Raw genomic sequence first — 25,939 nt, forward strand, 5'->3', positions numbered from 1 at the left:
ATGTATAGAAACACAGCAGAAAAGGAAATACTTTTAGCAACCCATATTTGCTTCGCTGATTGTCCTTTGAGACATGCAAAAGAGCACATTCATTTACAGTATGCCTTTTTCTTCTGTACCCAAAGTACTTAGAGCACCTCACAACAAATGTACTCCACAAGAGCAGTAGAGTCTCAATTAATCTAGTTCTTTGGAATTTGCTCTTTTCACTTATCCTCATTTGCAAAAAAAGGATGGCCCAGTAGTTAAGTCATTAGCCTGCTGCTTTGGAGATGGATTTTACTGCTCTTAAGTTGTAGATTTCCTTTCCAACTAGGACAAATCTGTCAGATAAGGAGAATACAACTCTATCTAACCAGGACATTGAGGGTGATTATATGTTCATCCTCACATGCTGTAGTAAATGCTCAAAGTAAAACTATGAGGGAATTTTATTAGTATTCTAATAAGAAAAAAACCAAGCTATTATACAGCAGATCTTGTAGCCTACAGTCAATGTTGAAAACATAAAGAATTTAAGTTATGTAGCATCAAGCATTCTCTTGTAAATTGTTTGCTTTTTGTAGGACAGCATTTTTACTATGATAACTTTTGTATTACACGATGAGATTTCCTTAAGAGCAACTGTAGTAGTAATAGCATGCAGCATGAGTGTTTTAAAGCAATTACATTGTGTAGTCAGAACTGTTTTAATGAAGTCTGCAAAGACAAGTTGTTTATTACTGATTTCTATCACTATAGTGCATGTAACCCCAATTTATGAAGGAGGATGGTAGGTGTGAATGATTAGGTAGACTCCAGTTTGAATCAGGTATGTCTTTTGGAAGGACTGAGTGCTCTGTCTCATTGCTTGTGAAGCATATGGTGTTAAGTCTGTCACCTGCCAGACTTGGACTTGACGATCCTTGTGGGTCCCTTCCAGCTCATCATGTTCCGTGATTCTGTGATTCCCAGTGAAGTAGTCTTCATTTTACAGCACTAGTGACAAAACTCTGTTCAGTCCAAAGTAACAGCTGAAGCATTCAGTACCTGTGGTTCTTCGTTTTTCTTGTAGGGTCAACGATTGCATCTTGCGAGTGAACGAGGTCGACGTGTCAGAAGTCTCACACAGCAAAGCCGTGGAGGCCCTAAAGGAGGCTGGTTCCATAGTGCGATTGTACGTCCGGCGAAGAAGACCTATACTGGAGACCGTGGTAGAGATCAAGTTGTTCAAAGGACCTAAAGGTAGATAAGAAAATGAAAAAACCTCCATTTTAAACTTGATGTTTAACCCCTCTTGTGGCTTAAATGGCATCTGACCTTGTTGATTTGCTAACTGGTTGACCTGTCACATACTGAAATGGAGTTAATTTAGGCTGGTATAACTTGAATTCATGGTTACATCTCTTCCTGAAATATAAAGGAGTTCAAGGAGTTGTGGTTTGCTTCGTTTGATGTTTACTGCAGAGATGGCTCATTACCTTCTAAAGAGACGCAGAGATACTATGCTTTACATTGGCAGCACACATACTACCTTTAAAGTTCCTCTACTGAGACCTTTGACTTTCATTTAAGGTTCTGTTGAATGTGGAGTTTCTGAATTCTTCCTTTTTTCAGAAGGCTTTTTGATTATCCAGCTTATCCTCTGTACCTTCATGATGGTTTCTTCTAGAGTTATCTTTGCAACATGAAGACAAGAATACCAACTTACCCAGATACATAGGGGAATTTTATTTTATTTTATCCTTCAACAAAATTATATGGAAATCCAGCACAAAACCTTCACTAGTCTAAGTCAGCTTTCTCTCTTCTAGCAGAACCTTCTGGTTACAGAACAAAAAGCCAAATTTCTTTCTAGAAGCATTTTTCTTCATAGCTAATTTCTGGACAAAGAAAATGTAGATTTTTCACAGTAGATGTGAATAGAATGAACAGCAGTTAATTTTTTTTTCATCCATAATAGCTATTTCATAAGCAGGTCTTTGATAAATGTGTGTGTATATATATATATATATATATATATATGAAATGAAGACATTAGCATGTATCTTGATATATGCAGTGCACATGAGATTACTCTCCCTGTTTTATCTATAGTGAATAATCTGCAGGTTTTTCAGTGTTCTCCCTTGTATGTCCTCTCATGTGAATATTATAGTATGCTTCTCCATAGGGGTTTTTTATACCAGTAGTGGACTATATTTAATATATTGAGACATATTGTTGAGATTGACCTCTAATACTTAACAAAGATACTGCAACACTGAAAACAGTGCACTGTTTGACACTGCAGTGTATTTGTTATGCTCTGCTCTTGGAGAAGAGTAAGATATATTTAAACATGCATCTGATGGTAAATCCCCAGATGTCTGGATTCTTGTGGTCAGTTACAGTGCTGGATTATTTTCCTAATAGAAAAGCATCTCTAATGGTATTTTGTGTGCATATGAAGTCAGAGTAAAAGTGCAGGCAGTGTTTTTAGCGATGTGGAATTAAACTAAGTGTGGGATATGATAGTCATTTTGAAGAGACCTAAGGCTAAAGAAACTAAAATTAACATGTCCTTTCTGGTTGTGATGAAACAGGAAAAGTATTCACCGTGACCAAATTTTTGCTACATTGTGGAAACCGACAAGAGAGGCAATCATTATCTAATAATGGGTTTGCATGGTGTTTGTTTTGAGTGTATGCCTGAAACTATTTCTTTTTACAATTATTTTCATAAAACAGAATGGACACCAAAAACGTGCCTTTTATGGCAAGCTAAAGAACTTTTGCTGCCTACTGCTGAAAACATATTTTGTAGCTATATTCTTATATGAAGTTTACTACAGATAAGTGCTGTAAATAATGAATTTTATTGCTGGGTTGAATGTATTTTTTTTTTATTTTTACTTTTATAGAAACAATTTCACTGGAAACTTGGATAAAAAATAAGTTGATGTGCTAGTTTTCTGCAAAAGCCAGGGGTTTTACCTTCATAATTCAGGCAGTAAGGAAACATGCTCTGTTATGCTTTCTGTATATACACAGATAAAAAATAAAAAATTAAAAAAAAATTATAGTTGGGATGAAAACCTTACCAATACTATTTTTAATAGCTGTAGCAGTTTTTCTTTGATTTTTTTTTCAAAATCTTCCATGAAAAATTATCTGTTGAGAGGCATCAAACTCATAGCAGAAGTTGAGAATAAAACCTGTGACTCTTGGCCTGTGATGTCACTCCTGTGATGCTTATCTCCTCATATTTCAGGTGATTTATCTGTGAACCAGTCTTTTCAAACCATTACTGTGCAGTGTAAGAACCACAGTATTTATATAAACAGTGTTTCTTACTTCTCAGAGTCAAATTGGGACATTTTGGTGTCCAGAGCAGGACCTGAACACCAGCATGGTGGCTTCCACACCATTCCTTCTTTCGTACTCACAAAGTTAATAAAGTAAATCTGTTTTTTAGACAAGAAGGTTGTTCCATACCAAACTTGGAGTACCAAATATCTCTTCAGTTCTTTTCCTGACTGTCTCTGTCAGTGTATAACTCAGCATTTACTGAGTTCATTCCTTACTGCTCTGAGAATTTACCACATGAAAGCAAGTCTTGGCTTCCATAATGCCAAATAAACTCAGAGATCCCTAGCTTGCCTGTCTATGTGTAGTAGATTATATCTTTCAGTACTTGAAGTCGGTAAAGAAGGAAATTTGCAAGGCTTTTTTATGTAGAGCTCCTTTTAATTTCATCTGAGATATTCAGGATGAGGGCTTTTACAAGTTATTAGTCCATATAGGTTAGTTGGGGTTTTTTAATGGGTGTTAATTTTTGTAGGTAGCAACCACCATATGAAAGACATTGGTTAACTTGGTGAATGTATCCTGAACATAAGATGTTAAATAAACATTGTTTGGTGATGGCTTTGGGCGTATGACGGGGAAGGACACGGTAGTGTGCTGCCAGGAGGTCCCTTCTGAATGCAGATCCCCATGCAGGTGTTCTTGTTGCTTTACAAAACAAGCTCTCCTAGCATCATGTGCTAAGCCCTGTAACCCTTAGTTTTATTTTTGGGGGGAAAGGAGGTAAACAAAGACACAAATGAGTTGTGTAACAGGAAAGTCAAGGATTCAAAGAGAGCTGCAGCTGTGTAGGCATTTATAGCTGATCATCACTTTGACATACCTGATTGCTAATACTGGCAGATAGCCATAGGCTGTGTCTTGAAGATAATTGCTGACTGTCATCCTTGCAGGCTCTTCCTCTCTTTCATGTGCTTGGGAGATTGTCTTTTGTATGCCTCTTGCATGTCTCTTCAGTCAGGCATCCAGTTCAATGTATGGCTTTGCAAAGGATTGAGTGGCCAACAGTAAGTATTTTATTTCAGTCACTTCCAGGTCACTGCCGGTTTTAGCAGCCAGCATCTCTGCAGTGGCTGGCAGCTGTAACAGAGGAAAGATTTACATGCAGCTTTCTTACTGAAAATCATTGGGATTTAGACACTACTAAAAATCCTGTCATTAAGTCATATGCTTTTCTTGCTCTGTATTGAAACAAGACTAGCAGTAATGAGAATGGATTGCGCACACTGCAGTGTTTGTTCCTGGGGAGCAAAAAAAGTGCAAGCATTCAAAACAAAGCAATTTAATGGTGTTGTCTGGCTTTGTAATATAACTTGTGCATTAGCTTCCTGTAAGACCCTACAAAGAACCATGTATGTGCAGGGAACTGTGAACTTCAGTCACTGTTCAGGGGTTCCAGTGCTCAGTCCCATTTCATTGCATTGGACTGGAGGACTTTAAACCAAAGGAGTTCCACTGACCTCGAGATTTTCATGCTGTCCTATCACACTCCAAATATACTTTTACTAAACCCAGAAGCATTGTGTAATATGCTGACGCACAATTAGTTATAGAAATTAAACTCGATGTTTTAAAATTTCATTTTTAAATAATCAGCAGAAAAATTTATTTCTACCATTGTAGAAAATTTCCGGCAGTCAGAAATTTGGGGAAACACAGAGGTCATGTAATACGTTGCCTACCTACGTGCCCACCTACCTGATAATTTAAGCTCTGATATAATATACCAGAAGAAAAAAACAAAGGCAGAAAATAAGGATTCTAGTAACAGCAGTGTTGGATCAGATAATAAAATTTTGACCTCACCTCTATGGGAAATGTGATGTCTTAAAAGACAACAAAACTGCAGAAAGGAAGTTCGGGGTATGTGAAGTGGAGCAGCTGAGGACCAGGAAACTTGAAAGGAGAAATGTCAGACTTAAAAACACCCAAAAAAGGAACGATGTAAAGGACAGCTACTTTTGCTGTCTGGGTATTCTGGTGGCCTGAGGATAAAGACGCAGAGAAGTAGGATTACTTTCCCACACCCTTCATGATAATAGTGCCTATCATTACAGCATTTGAGCTGTGTCGGGATCTTGCCGTGATGACTGGAGCAGCCCTTTTGGTCACTGCATTTTAGATGAAAAGGCTCTGTCACTTTTTTATTTTCTATAAGCATGCTTTTTGGTCATTCCTGGTGTATTCAGGCAGTGACACATTCTCATGAGGTCCACCCCACCCTGCTTTGTGTGCTTAACAAAACATATTTAGGAGCACTTAATTCTCTACTCTTCCTGCTCTCAGAATTAGGGCCATATCAAAGCTTTTCTTTTAACCCATTTGGAGTCTTGTTATGTTTTGGGGCTCCAGATTGAAAATTAATGCATCTCTTAAGCACTGTTCAGCCCAATTCTCTATCTCCCTCTGGAAGGCTATCCTTATCTTAAATTTCTTAATCAGCAAAGACTAAGCTCCTAAACCAGATATCTCAATGAAATACTCAAAAATAAAATGGGGTTGCTATAAAGGGCATAATGCACATTTATTTTGAGAGTTATGTATATCTGTCTAAATGTTAGACTATATCATTGGGCATAACCAGTTCCAGAGTTTCCATTTCATTGTGTTCTGTGGTGAACTGAAGCGACTCTGTGCCACATGGTAGATTTCCTTTTCCTGTAACTCTTTGTTTTATTCTTGATGACACTAAATAAATTCAGTGGATGGTTACAAAGCTTTCTTACTATAATAAAAAAAAAAGAATCATTATGGTTTAAGCAGTGTATTTTTTGACTCTGATAAGTTATGGGATTTTCTTGAGAAGATGCAGAGATTTTTCACCATCAGTATAAGGTATGATTTCACTGTAGATTTATCTTGGATTGTTACTGAAATGTCCTGTAGTCCTTTACCATCTGTAGCTTCCTAGAGTTTCATGCTACTTTTTTCATAAGAATAGACCTATTTTAGTTTGGATTGATGGCTTTATTGGAAATACCTTGTGTTCTGTTTCATAGATAGTATCCCAGCTTGCAACGACAACTGAAATATACAGCTGAAACAAAAATACAGTTCAATTATGTATATTTCAAAATGTCTGCAGAAAAAGAAAAGTTCAATTCAGAATAGTAGAATAGAGGGTTGATTAAAAAAGAAATTTTTTTACAAGTGCTGCTTTCAGTAAGGAAAGGAGGAAACTTACCACTTTTATCTAGCACAGCAAAGTCATAAGTTACCTTTTTATCTCAGGTAATAGGTACAGCACTTAAAATGAAAGAAGGGGCTTTTTGCAAGCAAAGAACCCTAATTATTTATTTTCCAATTTCAGAGAACAGTGAGAGCTTTCAGATCTTGCTGTTTGATAACTGATTGCAAGTGCTTGCTTCAGACTGATGATGGTACTTTTTTTTTTTTTTTTTTTTTTTTTTTATTATTGCAGCTATTACTCCCACTACTTTACTGGTCTATTTTCTCTAATTTAAGAGACACTAAATATACTATAGCAAACTTTAGCATGTGGGAATGGAGGGTTTTATGGTAAGTTAGGCAGAGATTTTCTAAATTAAGAAATTAAGAAATGTTTTGTTAGGTCTAGTGTTTTCAAAAAAATAGTTTTTTCACATTTTGACCAGAACCTTTTCTTACAGTCTTTGAAGAATTTCAGTCTTGTGATCTCATCAGCTGTGAATTTACTTCTGATTTTGAATGTTCTCTTCCTTCTGTGCTCTATGAATCCTTCTCTAAAACAGAGCAAAATGGGGCAACTTAGAAGACAGAACAGTATAAAAATGAGGAAGCAGGCAAATTTTCTCAAATCTGGGTTTAACAAACTATTTTGGTTCTCAACTCTAATTTAAGTGCTTCACTTCATATTGCTGTAACCATATCACTTACTTCAGATATAAATAGAAAACCACCACAACTAAAACTAAATTACCATTTTTTGTGAAATGTCTTTGCTTGAAGGAACTCATATTTCCTCCAATTAGCAGAAAGTGCTCCATCGAACACTAATACATAATTTTCCAGTTTTAAGATAGTGACTCAAACCATCATTTATAAGTTAACACCACTAAAAAGCGTGGCTTCCCTGAAGGTTAGGATTGTCTAATGTAAGAATATGTGAGTATCTGATAGTTTATCATATGAAAATTGTATTCTCTTGAAAATCATAGAATTAGAGAGCTCCGTGATAGTGCTATAAAAGCCTTTGCTGTTTTCCAACAATATTTTGACATATTTGTATTGCTAATGCTTGATGTGGTAGGTTGTATCTGCACCTTTATATTTCACAGGCTGAGGATCATGTTCTTTAAGTGATGATAAATGCATACAGCTGCTATTATAATATTCTTTATGGTATAAATCAAATATCAAATGTATTATCTGCCTTTGGTCACTAAAGAGTTGCCATCTCATTTGTGTAAATTACCATATATGAAGTTTTTCTTTAAAAAACCCACATTGATCCTGTGAAGTGGTTCCTTCCATTCCTGAAGAGTAGTTCTTATATATAATTTCACAAAATAATAGTTATTGTTATTAGAGTGTCTCTTCAGTTCTAGTTTTTCAGGCTTTTGCTGTAGTCTTTTTGTCTTTAGCAGAGAAGGGAGGTAAATCTGTCATGTTTTTTCTTAGAAACGCAGTTTAATGACAGGAAGGGGTGGAATCGGCCTGCTGTCACATAAGACCTAATTCAACCATCTTTGGAGATTAATAGTCAGTCATTAAATAAATTATTTTCCAAATCAAAAAGGAAAATTTCAAATGGAATTCAAAATCTCTCCTTCTGGCTGGTTGTGTCACCTAAAACTGGAGCTATCCCGTGAGCTGTAGGATATTACTTGCTCAAAGTCTTTTATATTTTCATGATAACTCTGATTTTCCCCTTTTCTATTTAAGTGTCATTTTGCATTAGCTGCGAAGAAGTAAACATCATGACTGGGAAGACTGCAGCAAAATTATATGCACATATTTTGTCTGTTTTTCCCTTGAAACTATTTAGCTCCTAAGAACTCTCCAAGCAGGTCTTAAGAATCCTGTGTTCATATGCAAAATGAACATCTAATCTCATAGTAGGTTTTAAGTATCATTTTCCAGAAATCATTGACAAAGAGTAAGGTTTCCACTGAAACGAACATTGCTTCTGCAACTCCATCATGGTAACTATTTCTGAAGTGGTGCAGTAGCAATTTGAAGTGCAGTGCTGTGTTTTAATAGCCAATTGAAATGGCTATAAAAATCCAGCACTGTGCATTAAGATCATTACTAAATTGCTTCAGCAATACTTACTGATGAGGCAGCTTCAGCTGAACACATTTCATCTTAATGAACTGTGGCTGCAATAGAGCAAAGGCACCAGCTCAGGGAAAGATAGATGTGCAGGTAGGCTTGGATGCCAACAAACTGCAGATTTTGTTTCAAGAAAAATAAGCTTTGGCTGGTTGCTTTTTGTTTCCAGTGGAGAAGGAAAATAAATCTGTCATCTTTTCATTACAATTGCACTTAAATGGCAGAAGATGGTGCTATGAAGTTGTGTCACATAAGACCAAATTCAGCCATCTTTGGAGCTAAGTAGATCATTGACATTTCAATTGACAAAATTTTGTGTGCTTGTTCTTTCTGAATTAGGTAGGAATTTTGTATTATTATTCAGTTGCCTAGTTTCTTCAGCTGTGACACAGCAATGGGTATGGTGTTCCAGTATGACCTTGGGTTTTATCATTCTGTCATGGGGTGTTGGTCCTTTTGCTGTGGTTAAAGTTACTTCTGTGGCTTTTGCTGAGAATCAAGAGCTGTTAGCATGATGTACTAGATTCCCCTGATGCTGTCCTTGTCACCTTCGCAGGTTTAACTCTTAACTTTTTTCTGAAAATTTGAGAGGAGGAAGATGTCAGCTTTTTTTTTTTATTTTCAGTTGCTTCCGTTAGAGAAAGGGCTTATTAATCTCTGCGCTCAGCTGTTGGATGAGTGATGGATGCATCTCCAGCTTGGCTCATATGGCATCCTTCTGGGTGACAATAAGGCAGAGCATTTAAAAATTCTGTACTTGATTTATCCCATCCTTGTGGAAATGCTTCAAAGGAACTTGCTTTTTAAATGGATTTCCCAGTTACATAATGATCTCCAGCACACTGCTGAAAAGTTTCTCGGAACATCTTTTGTCTTGGGGTTGTATGAAAAACTGTGATGTGTGTGTGCTTTGGGATTCTACTTGACACTGTGTCTTTTTACTCTATGTAATTTTTTAAAATCCCAAAGACTAAGTGTCTTTTTTTATTTGCCTATGCCAAGTGTGAGGAATTCCCCATGGATCTTGTCCAGCTTCTTTTTCAGTTCTAGAGTTTTCTCCTGACTAAATGTAATACAGTAAGTCTCATAATTTTGCCATTATAACATGTCTTTGTACTCCTTTTTTCCTTTAGGTTGTAAATTTCTGGGTCAGAGAATAGTTTTATCATTTCCATCCCCATTCTAGAGTGCTGTGTAAGAGTTAAAAGGGAAATCCCTTTCATTATGTTTGCCATTGCTATTTTCATCAAGAGGAGAGGAGGAGATGCAGCAGACAGGGCAGCAGACAGTACAGCAGAGTGTTAATTGTCTCATCAGTATTTCCAATACATGATAAATCAAAATATAGGAAGGACAGTGCCATCATTTGCTAAACTACTGGGCTGAGTGTGGAAAAAAGTCTTTATGTAGACAGGAGGTCAACATCTTTTTTTTCTGTTTCTTAGTGGAGTAGTGAGAATTTCCTAGGGAGTGGCAGTTTTCTTGGCCATTTTCCTCTACCTATCTGATCCTTGTTTTAAATTCTTCAGGTAAATTTTAGAGAACGATTATGCTTGATCTTTCACTACTTTAAAAAACAGTTATATGACAGCTATTTCTGGAGCCTGATGTGACACCCTGATGCAACAGAAGATGGGGATTAGCCTGCTGTGTGGAGTATGTTCATTGACACACCACCTTTCATTTCACCTGAGTAGTCTGAAAGTCCTTATGTTTCCTCCTTTGGAGACCTTCATCCATTTTTGAATATAAAGCCAAATGTGCAAATTAGTCACATGAAACTACAGAACAGTGTTTTCATCCTTTATTGTTCAGTTAATTATCTATGTAGCAAGTTCTGTCTTCTTGATAGTTTTTAGATGTCCAGATCTTTCTCAAGAAGTCTGCTGTCTGGAGGACAACACACATCAGCAAAATATTGCATTGACATGAAGAGTACCTTAAAAGGAGTAAATTGTATTTAATTACTTTTTTATAGCTTGAGGAGATGTAGCTCTTCAGTTTTGTTGTTTTCTTGTCTCTTTTTTTCCTGTAATCCTAAGCATGGGTAGACAGTATTTTAAGTCTTCTGAGAAAGGCATTACAGATTCTAATCATGGTGGGGAGACAAAGCTAGCTGCAGCTTTAGAGGTTCAAGTGATATAGTAAATAAAATATCACACTGCAGCCTATTTAAAAATTATTTTAGATTGTCAATATTATTCTTTTGTTTGCGCTAGTTGGAAAAAAAAAAGGAAGGATTTATATTGAGGCATCTTTCAACATCTGAAGTGAATAGCTGTCTTAGAAGTCAAACACGAAAGTGATTAATTGCAGTAGTCATTCATCTGGCTATTTCCATTACTATGACCTAGTCCTTTCTGCAGATCTGTTATCCTCATTTTTCTTCCAGTATTCCAAATTCTAGATAAAATTTTAGTTATCCTTAATGAAAACAAAAGAAATAATACATTTGGCAAAAAGAAATTTCTCTGTAGTATTTTAGCTTCAACTTGCCGTTTGTTATTATAGAACGTTTGTCCAGTGGTGTTGAAGAACTGCTTTTCCTTCATCAGTTAGTGTTTTTTGGTTGGTTGGTGTGTCTTTAAATATTATATTAGAACTCCTAGATATGGCAGCTATTTTTTGGAGTTTAGGTGGAAGACCATTCGCTGTTGGCCGTGGAACACACGGTCTGTGCAGATGGCAATTTTTTCCAATTGTGCTGTCATAAGATTTGAGACCAGGAAGTCCAGGCTCTGGGACCCACTGCACAAAGGTTCTGGGTCTGCCTGTGTCATATCAGTGACATGTACAAAGGGCAGCTGAGTTTTCACATGAAGTGAAGGTTCCTCCATTGCAGATGCAGTGAGATCAAGCTTCTTACAGAAAAAAAGTAGAGTCTTGCTGTGCCAAAGTTGTGCTCCCCGACACATAGGCAGCTGCTCTTCAATTCTTCTTCTTTCAAGTGGGCTGTAAAGCCATTGATTTATGAGAGTACCACTTGTTCTTCTTATCTTGCAGAGACTCATTTAAGATTTTTTCATTCAGAAATTCTGCTGCTTGGTCCAATGGCAAGTTGAGATATTTTTTTACAACATTAAGCATTGTGTGCTTGGTAGATGAAAAAAATTGCTGTGACCTCCTCCAGGGCAGATTTTGGCTGTTGTTATATGAGAAAGGCAAGGAAATAGCTTAATGCTTGTGTCCTTAGTGGCTAGTTTCAGACAAAAATGCAACTCTGAAAGCTTGAAAACTCAAGTTATATCTGTGGAGGGAATCTCCATGAAACCATAAACACTAGAGAGTATTTCCAAAATATTCCAAGAGCACAAAGCTCTGTGTTCATTACCTGGGATGTTGGCTTCTGAATTTTGAGTAGTAACTTATATGAACAAATAATAAACCTGCTTTTGGATTCTTTAGAAAAGAAATTGTCCTGTCATTATTGGTTGATAGGCATAAACAGTTGCCAAGCAAGATCTTAGAGCTTATGTAAAAAAGTGTATAATGACAGAAAAACTCTTTAGGATATGATAAAAGATATGTTGCATAAGCTAAAAGAACAATAGCCCCAAGACATGCTTGACATATTTATTTTGGAAAGTGATATTTGCAAATAAGGACATGATAGAGTTTTCTTTCTCAAAATTGTGGTTTGGTTTTTGTTTTGTTTCTTATGCAAAACAATTTGTAGGCTTTCTTATGAAATTAATAGAAAGGCATATTATTCAACAACAGAGAGAACTAAGGAAAAATAAAATTACAACAAATAATTTAGTAAAATTGTTTATTGTAGGCACATTTACATTTTATATACTGTAATTGAAAAATAAACTCAGTAAATGGTAGGTCAGGGGTAAATCATTCACAGTCTGCAGGTCAGATGTGTATGATTTCTAAATTTGAGTTATTATCAAATGTCATAACTTTCAGAAATTTGGGTTATTTTTAAATTATACTTTGAAATGCTATTACAGCAAATCATACCCCCTCTGTAAATCAGGATTGTAATTTCAAAGATGTACTTGACAGCTACAGAGAGATGTTGTGACTGTAGGTGCTTTCAAGACAAGATATGAAAAGTGCCTACCTTTTTGCTGGCATCGATTTTCACAGAAAGGTCATCTCTGATAAGGTTTGTATCATGATTAAAATCAGCAACAAAGGGACAAGACCTCAGCCTCAAACGAAGAAGCAATAGGTCTGGCAGTACTTAGGGAAGTTAGCTACTCACACACGCACAGGTCCTGATGGTCTTGATGACAGACCACCAGAATTTATCTGATGAAGTCTGAGTGCTGACAACAGTCGGGTTTGAGCAACCATGGGGAGAAGGTGAGGTGAAAAACTGGGAAGATAAAGCAGAAAACACATCTTCACTGAAGTGAACAAGAGGACCCAAGGGACTATAAAGCCATCAGTTTGCTTTTAGAATCTCAGAAGAATATTGGAAAAAGTAGGAAATCTCTTTATAAGCATCTAGAAAAAGGTTGAAGAGTAATGGTAACCAGAAGAGGCCATACTTCTTTTCTGCATCTCTTCCTCGTTCTTCTCAGATAACTCCATGTGTTGGGAGGGTTCAACACTGAAAGTAGTGTGAAAAAGCAAAGATGTTCAGCAAGCACAACTGCAAGGTGCTTTCAGCAGAAATAACCACATACTCTGCTAAATAGTGCTAACATAAAACTGTAGGAAAAGAATCCTGTGGAAGTGTAACTAGAACTTTGTTAGCTGTAACATCTTGTTTCTTACACATCCTGCTGTGAGGAAACATTCAAATGCTATAATTGGTTTTATAAACTGAGGTATGATTTATAAGACATAGGAGCATTCCTTTCATCCTTTACAGGTAAAGCTTTGAGCTTTGCACTTCAAGAAGGGTGTATGCCAGTTGGAGGGACTCCAGGAAAAAGCTGTAAAAATGATCAGAGATTTAGAAAGCCTGTACTACAATGAATAAATGAGTGATCTGAAGCCATTTATCTGAAATACCAAAGACTAAGTGGGCGGTGGGGGGCAGTTTACGGGCACCTGATAGCAATCTTGCCTTGCAGCACGTCTTTGAAGAGGGAGTTTACTCTCTGTGCTGCCTAGGGAGGGTGTGAAACAAAATTTAATAGACAAATAATGAACAAGATTTGTACTGGATGTAGAAGAAGTGAGGATTGTGATGTGATCGATTACCAGGGAGGACAACAGGTCTGCAGCATGGGAGATACCTGGACAGCGATTTGTTAGACATAATGCAACTGTAGTTGCTTCTACTTCAGGTTGAGAAGAGTAATGATCCATTGAGTTTCTTCCTGTCCCAAGATCCATAACAATTTTTTTTTCATTTCACTGTACTGTGAAGACAAAGAGTAGGCATGGGGTTATTTAAATCCTCCATCTGCAGAAATGAAGAGGGTGTCTTCCAGATAAAAAAACCATGTCCTTTGCCTGTCCTCAATAGTAATTTTATATTTTTCATTTCCATGGTTTTTTGCTTTAGGAAGGATAAAACATTTTAGAAAAGAAACTTCTGTGCATGGGAAAGTATTACTGAATATTAGAACAGATAATCTGCTTCTTAATCTGCATTTCTCTGTCTTTCCAGTTTTTCTGTTGCTCAAGCCAGGATCATGCTCATTAGGAACAATTTGATCTGATGGGTGGCTGGTTCTTCACCAAAGGGTGTGTGGCCCAGCATGTTTCAGTATTTGGAGGCTGGTAAAAACTCCTTTGCTTTGGACTGCACCAAGTCTTTTAATGCTAATTCTTGACTTCATATAAACAGTTCTGTCCAGCCCCTATCAGAGCTGAGTTTCTTTACAGCTAAAATCAGTCTTGTAAGCTTCGGGTGAATCTCACTGGTATTAATCTTTTCATCCAAATACCTGCCTAAATTTTCCAAATGGGGCCCAGAAATGGTCTGTGAATAAAGCAAGGTGTTAGTGCATTCATTCTTTCCCCCAGGGTTTCATTTTTTGTTGGAAATGCTGCATATATAGTTCCCAGAGACTGACCTAGACCCTGGCTCTGGCATTGCAGAAAGTTCAGGGTTTATTATTAGTTGAAATAGCTGATGGAAAGGCTATGTTAATACTCCTAGCTAGAACCCCTCAAGGGACTAACAGCAGGGTCTTGTGTTATCTCATTAAGAGGGAAACTTACAGAAAATCTGTGGTGTAACTCAGGCTTGAACAACCATATTTTTTAAGTGTTATACTGAGTCTCAATTCTGCTAAGCACAAGCTCTTAGAAAATCTTTAATGGTCTGGGACCAGTCTGAAAAAAATTTGTAATTCTGTTTCAAATGTGAGTTCACATTCCCTTTCTGGTTAGGTATGCTAGAATACGATTCCCTTAGAAAATATTTGGCGTAATTTCTGAGAAGTCGTAGAATCATAGACTGATTAATGAATATTTTGGGTACGAAGGGAGCTTTAAAGGTCATTTAGTTCCAGCCTTCTTGCAATGACCAAGGACATCTTCAACTAGACCAGGTTTCTCAGACCTGCGTCCAGCCTGGTCTTGAATGTTTCCAGGGATGGCATCCACATCTGGGCAACATGTGGCAGTATTTCACCACCCACATCATAAAAAATTTCTTCCTTATATTTAATCTAAATCTCTGCTCTTTCAGTTTAAAGCTGTTACCCCCCATACTGTCACTAGAGGTCCTGTCCTCATCTATTTTAGAAAGGCACGGGTGTCTGATTTTACTCTGTGGGAATGCAGGGTGCTTCTCACCAGCAAATAAAACATGCTTACTTCACTTTGTTTCCTAGAGTGCTGCAAGACAGCATCATCAGTAAACTGAACTAAGGGACCAAACTACAGTTTCAGAGAGACAAAAAGAATCAAAGCAAAGTGCAATGACTCATTAATCCATTTTCAGAGTCTCTTTGCCTTATTACTTCTGTTGAATAAGCACCATCTCTTTTCCTTCTCTGTATCATTTATATACCTGTTCAACTTTTACTATCATGTCCCTGTAAATGGCCTTAGATAAAAAAGCAAAATTACATGTACATTTGTGCCTTGATTTCTCTCAGTTTTTTAAGAAGGAAGTAACTGAATGGATGACAGATTGATTATTTATGGGTTGATTGCAAATACATAAGAGGCTGCAAGATGAACTTTGATTTCATTTTTTATTTTCAAGCTTCAACATAATTGACAAAGAGCTTTTCAATAAAGTAGTTCTGTTCAACTTTGCAACAGGGATGAGAAGATAAATTTCCCTCATAAGATGGAGGACAAATAAAAGAAACTGATGAGTCTGTCCCTGACATGTATGGTTGTTAAAAAGATCCCAAACTGACAGACTGCTCCTTCTGTCTCCATTTTATTGGCGACAAATTATTAAATATTTGTCTCAAAGAGCCATTCAACTTAGCAGACACAGCTATACTCAGTTAAAGATATATCACCTAATGTTATAAAAAGCGAACAGCATTTCTCCCTGAATTGGAATAATTTTCTCCTGTGTCAAGTCTGTAGATTTCAAAAATTAACCTATATCAGAAAAAAAGTGGCGGGAAAAGCACAGATTTACGTAGTACAGAGACTTAAAAAATTTAACATCTCATCAAAAAGTAATAGCTACTTTAAGGCAGATCTTGGTGTGTACATCTACAGGAGCAAATGCTTTTCATTTGAATTATTAGGAGATGAATATCTTGTGCTGCTTCCAGTAATTACAGTAATTTGTGCAGAAAATGACATAGGTACTATTTGTTAATGACTGGCAAACTGTGGTCGACTGTCAGCATAAATTTGGTTCCTACACCTGAAACAGCTCGTGTACTTTGTGCATGGAAAGTGATCCATGTTTCAGGATTTAAACCCAAGTTAATATATAATGTAAAAACAATAGCAGGCTCTTTGGATCGTCTCCTTGCAGTCGTTGCAGGTTTCTGTAACTGCCCGCCTGTCTCTTGGCACTGCAGACGAGCCATGCCCTGTTACTTTTTTCCTTTGCCCAAACATTATGTGTCTGAATGTAGGATCAGGAATTAAGGTCAAGTGAACTTTAAGAGCACGAACAGTGAGTGAAAAAGGAAAAAAAAGGCTTCAAGATTTTGTTGAATTGTCTGTGGAAGAGGAGACAGTCAGGGAAAGGGAACTTCTCTTGGTTTTATACCAGGAATCTAGATCTGCCATGCTGATCCCATTTCCAGATACTTCTCAAAATTAAAACTTTAGAGAGCTGGTTGATTATCAGTTACATATTAATGGGAAATGGCATTTTTAGCAGGAGATGCAGTTAAAATAAATGTGGCTATAAGGGCATATTTATGATAATGACACTAATTGCTTTAAAAATTTGAAAAAAAATGGGACAGTAGAGATAATTTGATTTCCCCCTGCTTTCAACCTGCATGCGTAGCTGTACTCTAGACATTCTCACAATGCACTCAAAGGTGGTTAAATCCAACATTCTCAAGCCTTGTGCTTCTCTTGAAAGCGTGAGTTAAAGACTTGATATTAGAGTCTCCAGCCAGGAAAAGAGGGTCATAGTACTTGTGTATCTTCCAGAGCAAAAATTGCTGAAATACTGAATAAGCATTATTGTTACTACACTGTTTTCTTCCACTATAGATCTGGCTTAGCTCTCAAGAGCATTACAAACCTATGATTGTTAACTTCTCTTTCTCTCTCTTAAGCTTAGGAGAGCAGTTTTATTTTTCCCTTTTCTCCCAATAGGACTCATGCTGTAAAGGCCTATTTTTATTGACTGTTTTTCAGGTGCATTACTAGCCTAAACAGACATTTCTGTCCTACTCACTTCAGCTACTTGCTCCTGTCCCTGCATCTTTCCTTCTTCCCACATCCTTCAAATTGTTTGCAGGGCAGCAGTGATGACGTTGCACTGCTCTCCATAGGAGTCACAGATTTACAATGAGGGGCCACGTACGAAAGTGTGCTGCCAGCAAAGGGACATGTGAACCCAACACCATCCTCATCTGCCAGCTCTTACTGCTGCCATCTCTGTGAATGATGGTCAATATGCACCTGGTCTGTGATTCAGGTTAATTTGGCTTGGTTTTCACACCATTTTCAATTTGCCATCTGGCTAGAAAATTTTCATGGCTAACATAAGGCAGGCAGTGGGAAAGAAGGCAGGGAGCACATCAGAGTTGTCTTTTTTGGCACTAGTGAGTTTTTGGGTCAGCATATGACAATTTAAAAAATGCACCGTGCAACCTCCCACCTGGCTTTTTGCTGCTAATTAGGACAACTGGCTGCTTAAAATCATGGAATGGTTTGGGCTGGATGGGACCTTAAAGATCATTGCATTCCATCCTATTTGCCATGGGCGTGATACCTTCCACCAGACCAGGTTGCTGAAAACCTCATCCAACCTGGCTTTGGACACTTTCCCAGGATGTCTTCTACATCTGTAGTTGTGTATAATCCAGTTGATTTTTGCCCAAGTGAATGAAAGAGCAGGGGTGAGGATGGGATTTAAAAACTCAAAACAAAGCCAAAACACAAAGCAAAGCCAAAAACCTCTTGCAAAAAAAATGCTGGTAATGTAGAAAAAGAAGTGTGAGAAAAAACTGGGTAGCCTTTAGCAGTCCATTCATATCACATTCAGCCATACAGTCTGCTTCTGCTGTGTTTAACATTATTCCCTGCAAGATATAAATGATCCTGTCACCAGGCAGGATGATGTCTACCCTAATCAAGGATTCTGATTTTTAGTGCCTCTGGATGTGAGGATTGTTTTTCTTTGTGGGTGCACCAAAAATATACAAAAGCTTCCTGCGTGAAAAGGAAGTGACCATTGATTCAGTTCAGTTGTAGGCATATGGAGATGTGAGAAGAGAAAGGCATTTAAAAACATCAGCTATCAGCAGTTAATCCTGTTCCTAAGTGGCAGATCTTGGATTTTTCTATTTCACAACACTAATCTTCACTTCTTTAAAAACCTAATTTGTCTGGTCTTAACATGAAATGTTTAGACTTGGTGTATGGTGTGTTTATTTCCAAAAAAACCAAACTGCTTGCCATAATTCTTGGAGTGCCAGTATATGTCAAAAATGAAATAATTTTCTTTTTCTTTCACTTACACTGGTAAAATTGTGACAGTGTGATTTAATATGATTTTTAGTGAACTTGAATTCTCATTAATGCTTTAAAAGTCATATTATTGTGAATAATTAGGAAGATTCCCTGATCTTTTCAAGTCAAATTGTAAAGTATTCTTAAGAATTACTGTTGTGCAATTAGGCCACTGCTCATTGTCTATGCTTTCTGGGAATTTTATTCCTAATTAATTTGAATAAATGTAAAAATATAGAATAAGCACAACTTCTAATGAGGCTCAAAGTGTATTCTCCTAACTTGCTGTTTCCTTTCTTTTCTACTACATCTAAGGAGAATGTATCTTTAGGTATAAATATATGCAGGCAAAAAAATCATAATAGGAAAAACATTAAACTGCAAAACAATAGAAAAGAAGGGATTGTTTTCATTTGCTTGTTAGAGAACTTTTTACAAATTCCTACTAATAGCAGGGTAATTTAACAAGATGTGTTTTCAAGGATTTATTAAAGATTACAGAAAGATTAGCTTTACTGTTATGATAATGTAAACCAATGCTTTATCTACTGTACCTACAGCATGATTGTTCTTAAACATGCACTCACTGCCTTGCAGCTTTATTAACATTTGCATCATAATCTCAATTTCCCATCATTTCCTTTCTGGCTGGAAATGTAAATGATTTTTTTTTGAGCCAAGGAGTGTAACTCTGTCTCCTGAGAACAGATTTCTTTCTTTCATGTTGTAATCTAATAAATTTGGCTACAATGTTTGATTTTGATGCCGCTAAGAATGAAAAAGTAGTTGGGAAAGGGTTGTTTATATGTGCTTCTGAGGCTGCAGCTGAGTAACTTAGCAGGAAAATCCCTGAAATATCCAGATGATATTTTTCCATATTCTGGGCTCATCTGTGTTTCTGACTTCTGTGGGTCTCAGATGATGTTGATGAACCCTTTGTGTCCAAAGAGAAGAGGTAATGCTTTGCATTCCCCTGCCCCCAGCAGAAGAGCAAGCTCAGAGAATGTGCTGGTGGGCAGGGGTTTTCCAGGACATCTCAGCAGGAAGCTGTTCTGGAACAGATATAAGGAATTGTAGTTAGCAGCATGGTAGCCAAATTTTAAAATTACATATGCTGAAAAGCTGCTTCGATATTCTCAATCAAAGGCATGAAAATCAGTCTGCCATCACTCCATCACCAGATAGCAGCTACCACCAGAGTCTCTCCTCTTGAGTTGTAGCTGGCTGCCATTTTTCCAAGCTTTCAGTCCTTCAGAGAACTCTTTGTGATAGTATGAATGTACATATGCAGCAGTGTCTTGAAGCCATTTTAATCTCAGTGAGATTAATATCTCTGTTTTCATCAAGAATGAAGGACACACCTCTGCACAGTCTTGCACTGGGCTGTGCAGCAAGTTTGTGTCACTATAATGTTTTAAATGTCAATGATATTTTTTCTTTTTGTTAAATCAAGAATATTTAAAATTAGATCTAACCATATTATTGAAGTTTATTTTAAAAATTTGAGTTTGCAGAACTAAAAATTAATGCAGATAAAGGCAAATAAAAGATGAAAAATTTTACTCTTTAATTTCTATTAAAGCCTCAACCAAAATCTCTCTCCATACAGAAAAGTATCAGTGATCATTTGCAAGGAAAGGATTCTCTTTGATTGCTGTATAATCCCAGGTGCCAAGCAGCATCCAGCCATAGCATCTCTTGTGGGCACGCTGGCCATACTTGGTGGGAGCGCTGTGTGTGCTGCTCAGTTTGATCCTCGAGTAGTAGGAGGCTGTCCTGTAATCTGGCATCCCTGGTGCTTCAGTAGTATGGAGAGGTGATGCACTGGCAGCTGGAATGTAGGGATTAATGGAAATATTAACTATAAAAATGGCTATGGGCAAGAACAAAGGAAATGTGTGAAAACAGTTGGATAAATACCTGAAGGCATGAATATATAATGCCATACAGTGTTAGGGGAACAACCATTTTCTCTTTGTGTAAGGTGCTTTTGGACAATATTCTTCTTACCTAGTGGCACTGTATATCATTTTTATTCTATCTGACACCAACTGGGAAATAACCCAAAACACTAGATATTTCTGAAAGAAAATGTCAAAACAGTAAGGAAGATGCTTGAAGTTTTTGACCCAAGGCCATTAGAAAGAAACACCAGATAACAATATGCTGTGTTAGATGTGTAGGGGCTTGGGCCTTCTTTGTGGTCTAGGCTATTATCCAGTTGTGGGTTACAAAAAGAGCCCTCTGAAGTGCTCTGGGGGCAGGGTCTGAAACAAGAATTAACAATGGCAGTGAAAGTAGACAGCTTTTAAATATGTTATGAATATTAGTAAAAGTTTTATGAATCATACTGTACTTTAGATTGACTTTTTCATCCACAGAACAGAATGTAGTCAAATTTTATTCACATAAGTCCTTCTGGCATAAACTGTCACATGCATCAGGCATAAGAATTGTTATAAGAACTCACTCAAATAAATTGATACTTGACTCTACTGCTACAAAACGAAGGAGATGAGAGAAAGTGACTTCATATACTTGGGATTAATAGTTTCTCAAGAACTAATTCATAGGCTGACAAAAAAAAAAAGAGAAAGCTCTGTAGAGGAAGATCTGTCCCTCCTTGTAACATCGTGTAATTATTGTGACACAAATTTTAGTTTTTATTTTGTGATGTATTTTATTTTTGCATGCACCAAATAAAAGAGGAATCTACTGTCAATAAGGAACAATAATCATAAGTCACAGTTATAACAAGCATATTAAATGTCCACAGTTGTGAGGTTATTGTAAATATGTGCTGTATGTGTCCTCTAGGAAAGCTGAAATTGGCAACAAGAGGCTTGAACAAAGGGCATGGGGAGACATTCCCTGCTATTCCTTTGTTTATAATTAACATTTTTATAGTTTGTTTACTCCTATAAACTGGACATAACAGTGGTACCTGTCAAAACAAGTCAATCATTATATCAGTCAACGCATTTTATTTTACCCATGTTCCTTTCCTCTCTGCAAGTGGAACTTGATTCATTAGAAACCTGGATTGGACTTCATTGTTCCAGGTTTGACAGTTTAAACAATAAAACAAAACCAAGGTGCATCTTTTGTAGCTGAGTTGTAGAAGTGCTGGTCCTTGGAAAGGCAGGAGCTGCCCCACTTTGAGTTCCTCAGTGCCATGTCCAGTTGTTCGCAGGAGCATGGTCGATGTGTCACATGCCACAGAGCAGCCAGGCTTGCAGCATCAGGGAAGGGCCTCAGTGGGGAAACTTGTGGCATGGGGCCTTTCTGGTGGTATTTTCTGTTTTGCTGCATGAAATAGTTTCTTAAAATCTGAATTCACACAGTGATCTGAAGCAAATCGGTTTGTTTCACACCTGTAGAAAATAAATGTGACAAAAAGCAATGAGAGACCGTGTAGGGAGAAGTAGTGACATTTATTCATGAAACCTCTGAGTAAGTTAACCATCTTCCTTTCATATATTTCATTCACTCTCCATTTCATCCACATCCCCCAGTATGCATGGGCTGTGGTGGTCTGGCTCACTTGTGAGTGACACAAAGGACATGGGACATCAAGCCCTTACCACATCTCCTGGCATTTTCTTGATTGGCAACCAAGGACTGACTGATTTTTGGAGAAATTATTTATACCCTCTAGGAATCTACTGTTGCTATTGGTGGTCCTTTATATTGAATATACTCCTTTCTTCAGTCTCTGAGTCTTAGACAAAAGAAGCTGCTCATTTGCTGGTTTTTTTTCATTTAGGAAACACACGTCTTTATTGAAATGATCTGCTTCCCTGTTGGGCTTACAGGCAAGAGAACGGCAGGTGTCACATGCTGCAGTTTTGCTGCCAACATCCCACTGTCATGGTACAGGGTCTTCTGCTGACAAGACACCTGTTCAGTGGTCTTAGGGAGTCTGGACATTCTTTCCAGGCTTGACAAAAATGACTCATTTTGATTTTTATTGCTTGGAATGCTTTGTACTGTCGATACACATGATTTCTCTAACCTTTGGTCTTTCTTCTCGTGCTTACATTCATATTCCCATTCACACTTCATTTGTTGTTATGATAATATTTCTGTTAAAAGTCCTATGCCTGTTGTGGTTTCACTAAGTCTATGCTCACAGGTTGGTTATGAGGTAAGGTATACTGTGGTTTAGCTAGGAATTAGGAATTACCTGTTTTATGTCTCTAAAGCACACTGTTTTGGTTAACTACCTGAAAATCAAACACTTCTTAACTATATTTTAAGGTTGTGACTTAAATGCTGCTTTCTTTGGCTTCCCCTTTTTGGGAACTGTGAAACTCATGTTTGATTTCTATCCGAAAATCCTCATTCTGTTTGCTGCTTTAAAATAAGCTTGTTTCTCTGTGTAGGATAGTAGCAAAAGGCAACATCCGTTTTGGGGTTCTGACTGAGTTTCTTTAACTTCACTTCTCATTAGAAAGCTGACATTACATAGCTGCAGTTGATCTTTTAGGCTCCCTCCCTGGTTACTGCAAAGCAGTATGCCCGCAGCGTAATTCACCCACTGTGTCTTAAACAGAGATTTTATTATTATCACATAGAGGCAACTTTGCCGGACTAATTATACAGGGAGCTTCCAAGCCTACTTTTACCAGAAAAGCAGTTGGAACATGTTATGTTTTTAAAATAGAGAGGTATGTAAAACATGTATCTGGTACAAAAAATGATGCAAAATAGATGTTAGTCACAGTTTGGTTTTTTTTTTTTCTGAAATTGATTGAGACTTGGGAAGCCTTAGAATTTTTCTTTGGCTGCAACTCTTTTTTTTTTTTTTTTTTGCTTTGTTAATCTTTCAAATATTTTAATGGGGTTTTTTTTACTAATAATCCCAGGAAAAGATATGACTGAATATATTTGACTTATTAATAGCACCATTTTTTTCTGTAGTTTCCAGTTTTGATGGAATAGCTTTTGTCCGTCCCTTTTCCTCTTTCTGATTTGAGTAATGTCCTGTTTCATTGGATTATTACACATTCACAGGATCAGTGATCAGAGGAAGTGGAAGGAAATGAGGTTTGACTCAACTTTCCTAGTTTACACATTGAGTCAATCTTATATGGGCCTACCCTCTTCAGTGATTGTGCACCAGTATTAAGTCCAGCTTTCTCTCTTTTTCCCTCTTGAAGTAGTCTCTTCTTCACTGAACCATAGGAACATGGACTAGTTTGGATTAGAAGGTATCTTTAAGGTCCAACCCCATCGTTCACTAGACCAGGTCGTTCAACGCCCTGTTCAACCTGGCCTTGAACAATTCCAGGGATGGGGCATCCACAACTTTTCAGGGCAGCCTGTGCCAGTGCCTCACTACCATCATCCTAAAACATTTCTTCCTCAACTCCATTCTGAATTTATCCTCCGTCTAATTCCTCTTGTGAGGAATTTGAGCACTCTGTCCAAGCTCAGCTGTTTCTATGAAGAAGATTGCACATCAGCCAAAGAGGAAGTGATCAAGTCCTGATCTTCTGTGTTCTGATAGAAATGTTTTCCTAACCAAAAGAGTCAACATGAAAAAGGTTCTGCTATCAGATATGCTGTTTTGGTTTTGGGGGGGTGGGGGGCTGGGGGTTAATTCAATGGAACAGTGCAAAATACCATTTAAAAACATACCTTGTTGATTTGTTCCCAATTGTTTGAATGATTCTCTGCTTTTAAAACAGAGTAAGAATCTGATATAACTCTAATCTGATGTAGTGAGTGACCAGGGATGCATACCAGCGTTGAGCAAACCTTTCTGAAGTCTTAAAACAGAAACCCTCAGTCTAAATGAACTCAAATTGTGAACTTTCATAGCACAGATCTTCCCACTCATCTCTTCCCACATCCAGACCCCAGCCTTCAGAAACCAAAAGTGTGATTCACCTCATCTCTTTCAGTTGTCTTGCTGAGATGAGATGAATCATGCTTTAAAAGCTCTTAATGAATTTTCATTTATCATTCAGGTAGTATAAATGATAAGCATAGTTTTCTGATGTCATTTGGCCGTATGAATACTACCCAAAAGTTTTTGTGTCGTATACTTGCCGTGTGCCCTAGCAATTAGCAGAAGTCATTTAAATAAAATTAAATGGGCCATTGTTCCATTCCCTGTTCTTTTCAAGAACAAATCTTTTAAAGAGGGCAAGTAAGATTAAGCAATGAAATTAAATCATTATTGACGGACATGGAAAATTTTTCTCTTCCTCAGTTTTTTCTCCAACCCACTCTCCCTTTGCTCCCCACAGTGTTACCTCATCTTGTTCTGCTCTTTTAAACCTTTCTATAATCACTGCTGGTTTTTTGGATGCCCAAAGTCAGACCCTGCTTATAAACACAGTGTAGGCCCACTCAGTGTATCACATCTAAATTTTATGTAGACTGTAGTAGAAAAAGTTATTCCTTTCATGGTAGGTGAGCATCATGAAATGGGAGTAGCCTGTGTTAGTGCTCTTTTGTTCTATGTTTTTGTATGTTTGTTGTGCTACAGCCATGCAAACAGCAAGCCAAGCACCCCACTCAGCACTGCAGAAAATGCAAGTGATTATCTTGGCTGCTACTTGCTTGTATTGCAGCAGGACCAGGCTGAATTAGGACCCTCTTTGTGCAAAGTACAGGCCAGTTGTGTGTCCAGAAATGACCTTGCCCTTTACACGTGTGCAGTGTCAGTAAAGGGAAGAGAAGGGGATCAAAGCACACCTAATCTTCCCGAGGTCATGCCCTAGGTGAGCAGTGGAGCTGAAGAAAGCCCTCTGGCTGAGGTCTAGCCTACTCATTTGCTCCCACCATCATTCTGGAATACTCTCAGATCTTTACTGGTAGAAGCCTATACAGATGGAGTTTGGATCAAATTCATTATAATTATGTCACCAAGAAATATTATTCAGTCATTGTTCCTTGTCCACAACTAGTGTTTTAAATAAAATTTCCGTTCTTGATGTTTTACTAGAATATCTTTTCTCTTCTTTCTTAGTAGTCCCCAGAAAAAATTCTTCCATGCTGAAAAATTGTAATCTTTTAATTCTTGTAGTGACAGTAGCACATAAACAGTAACAGTGATTGCCAGCTTTAGCTGGAAATTCAATAAAGCTTTATTTTAATTACCCCATACTTCTGAATTAACTTCATGTGTACTGTTAATAGTCAATTAATTAAGTAGTGTTTCAATCTGAGATATAAATTCAAAGGTTTCTTTTTGTAATTTACTGCTTTGGCACTATCCATTAAGTAGTCCATTATGGTATCTGACCTCACATCTTTTTGAAGCTAAAATAACGATCAGATGAAAATAATG

At 37.3% G+C, this 25,939-nt stretch overlaps 1 protein-coding gene across 28 annotated transcripts in view; it reads left to right on the plus strand.

The window, feature by feature from the left end:
- Positions 1-25,939, plus strand: part of DLG2 (discs large MAGUK scaffold protein 2) — a 1,001,253-nt gene that overhangs the window by 689,969 nt on the left and 285,345 nt on the right. For all 28 annotated transcript variants that reach the window (XM_039562448.1, XM_039562454.1, XM_039562457.1 and 25 more), the window contains one exon: positions 1,055-1,224. In XM_039562448.1, the coding sequence (XP_039418382.1) occupies positions 1,055-1,224 (170 nt within the window). The remainder of the gene's footprint in view (positions 1-1,054; positions 1,225-25,939) is intronic.

Source organism: Corvus cornix, chromosome 1 (genome assembly GCF_000738735.6).
Source record: "Corvus cornix cornix isolate S_Up_H32 chromosome 1, ASM73873v5, whole genome shotgun sequence".
Lineage (NCBI taxonomy): Eukaryota > Metazoa > Chordata > Aves > Passeriformes > Corvidae > Corvus > Corvus cornix.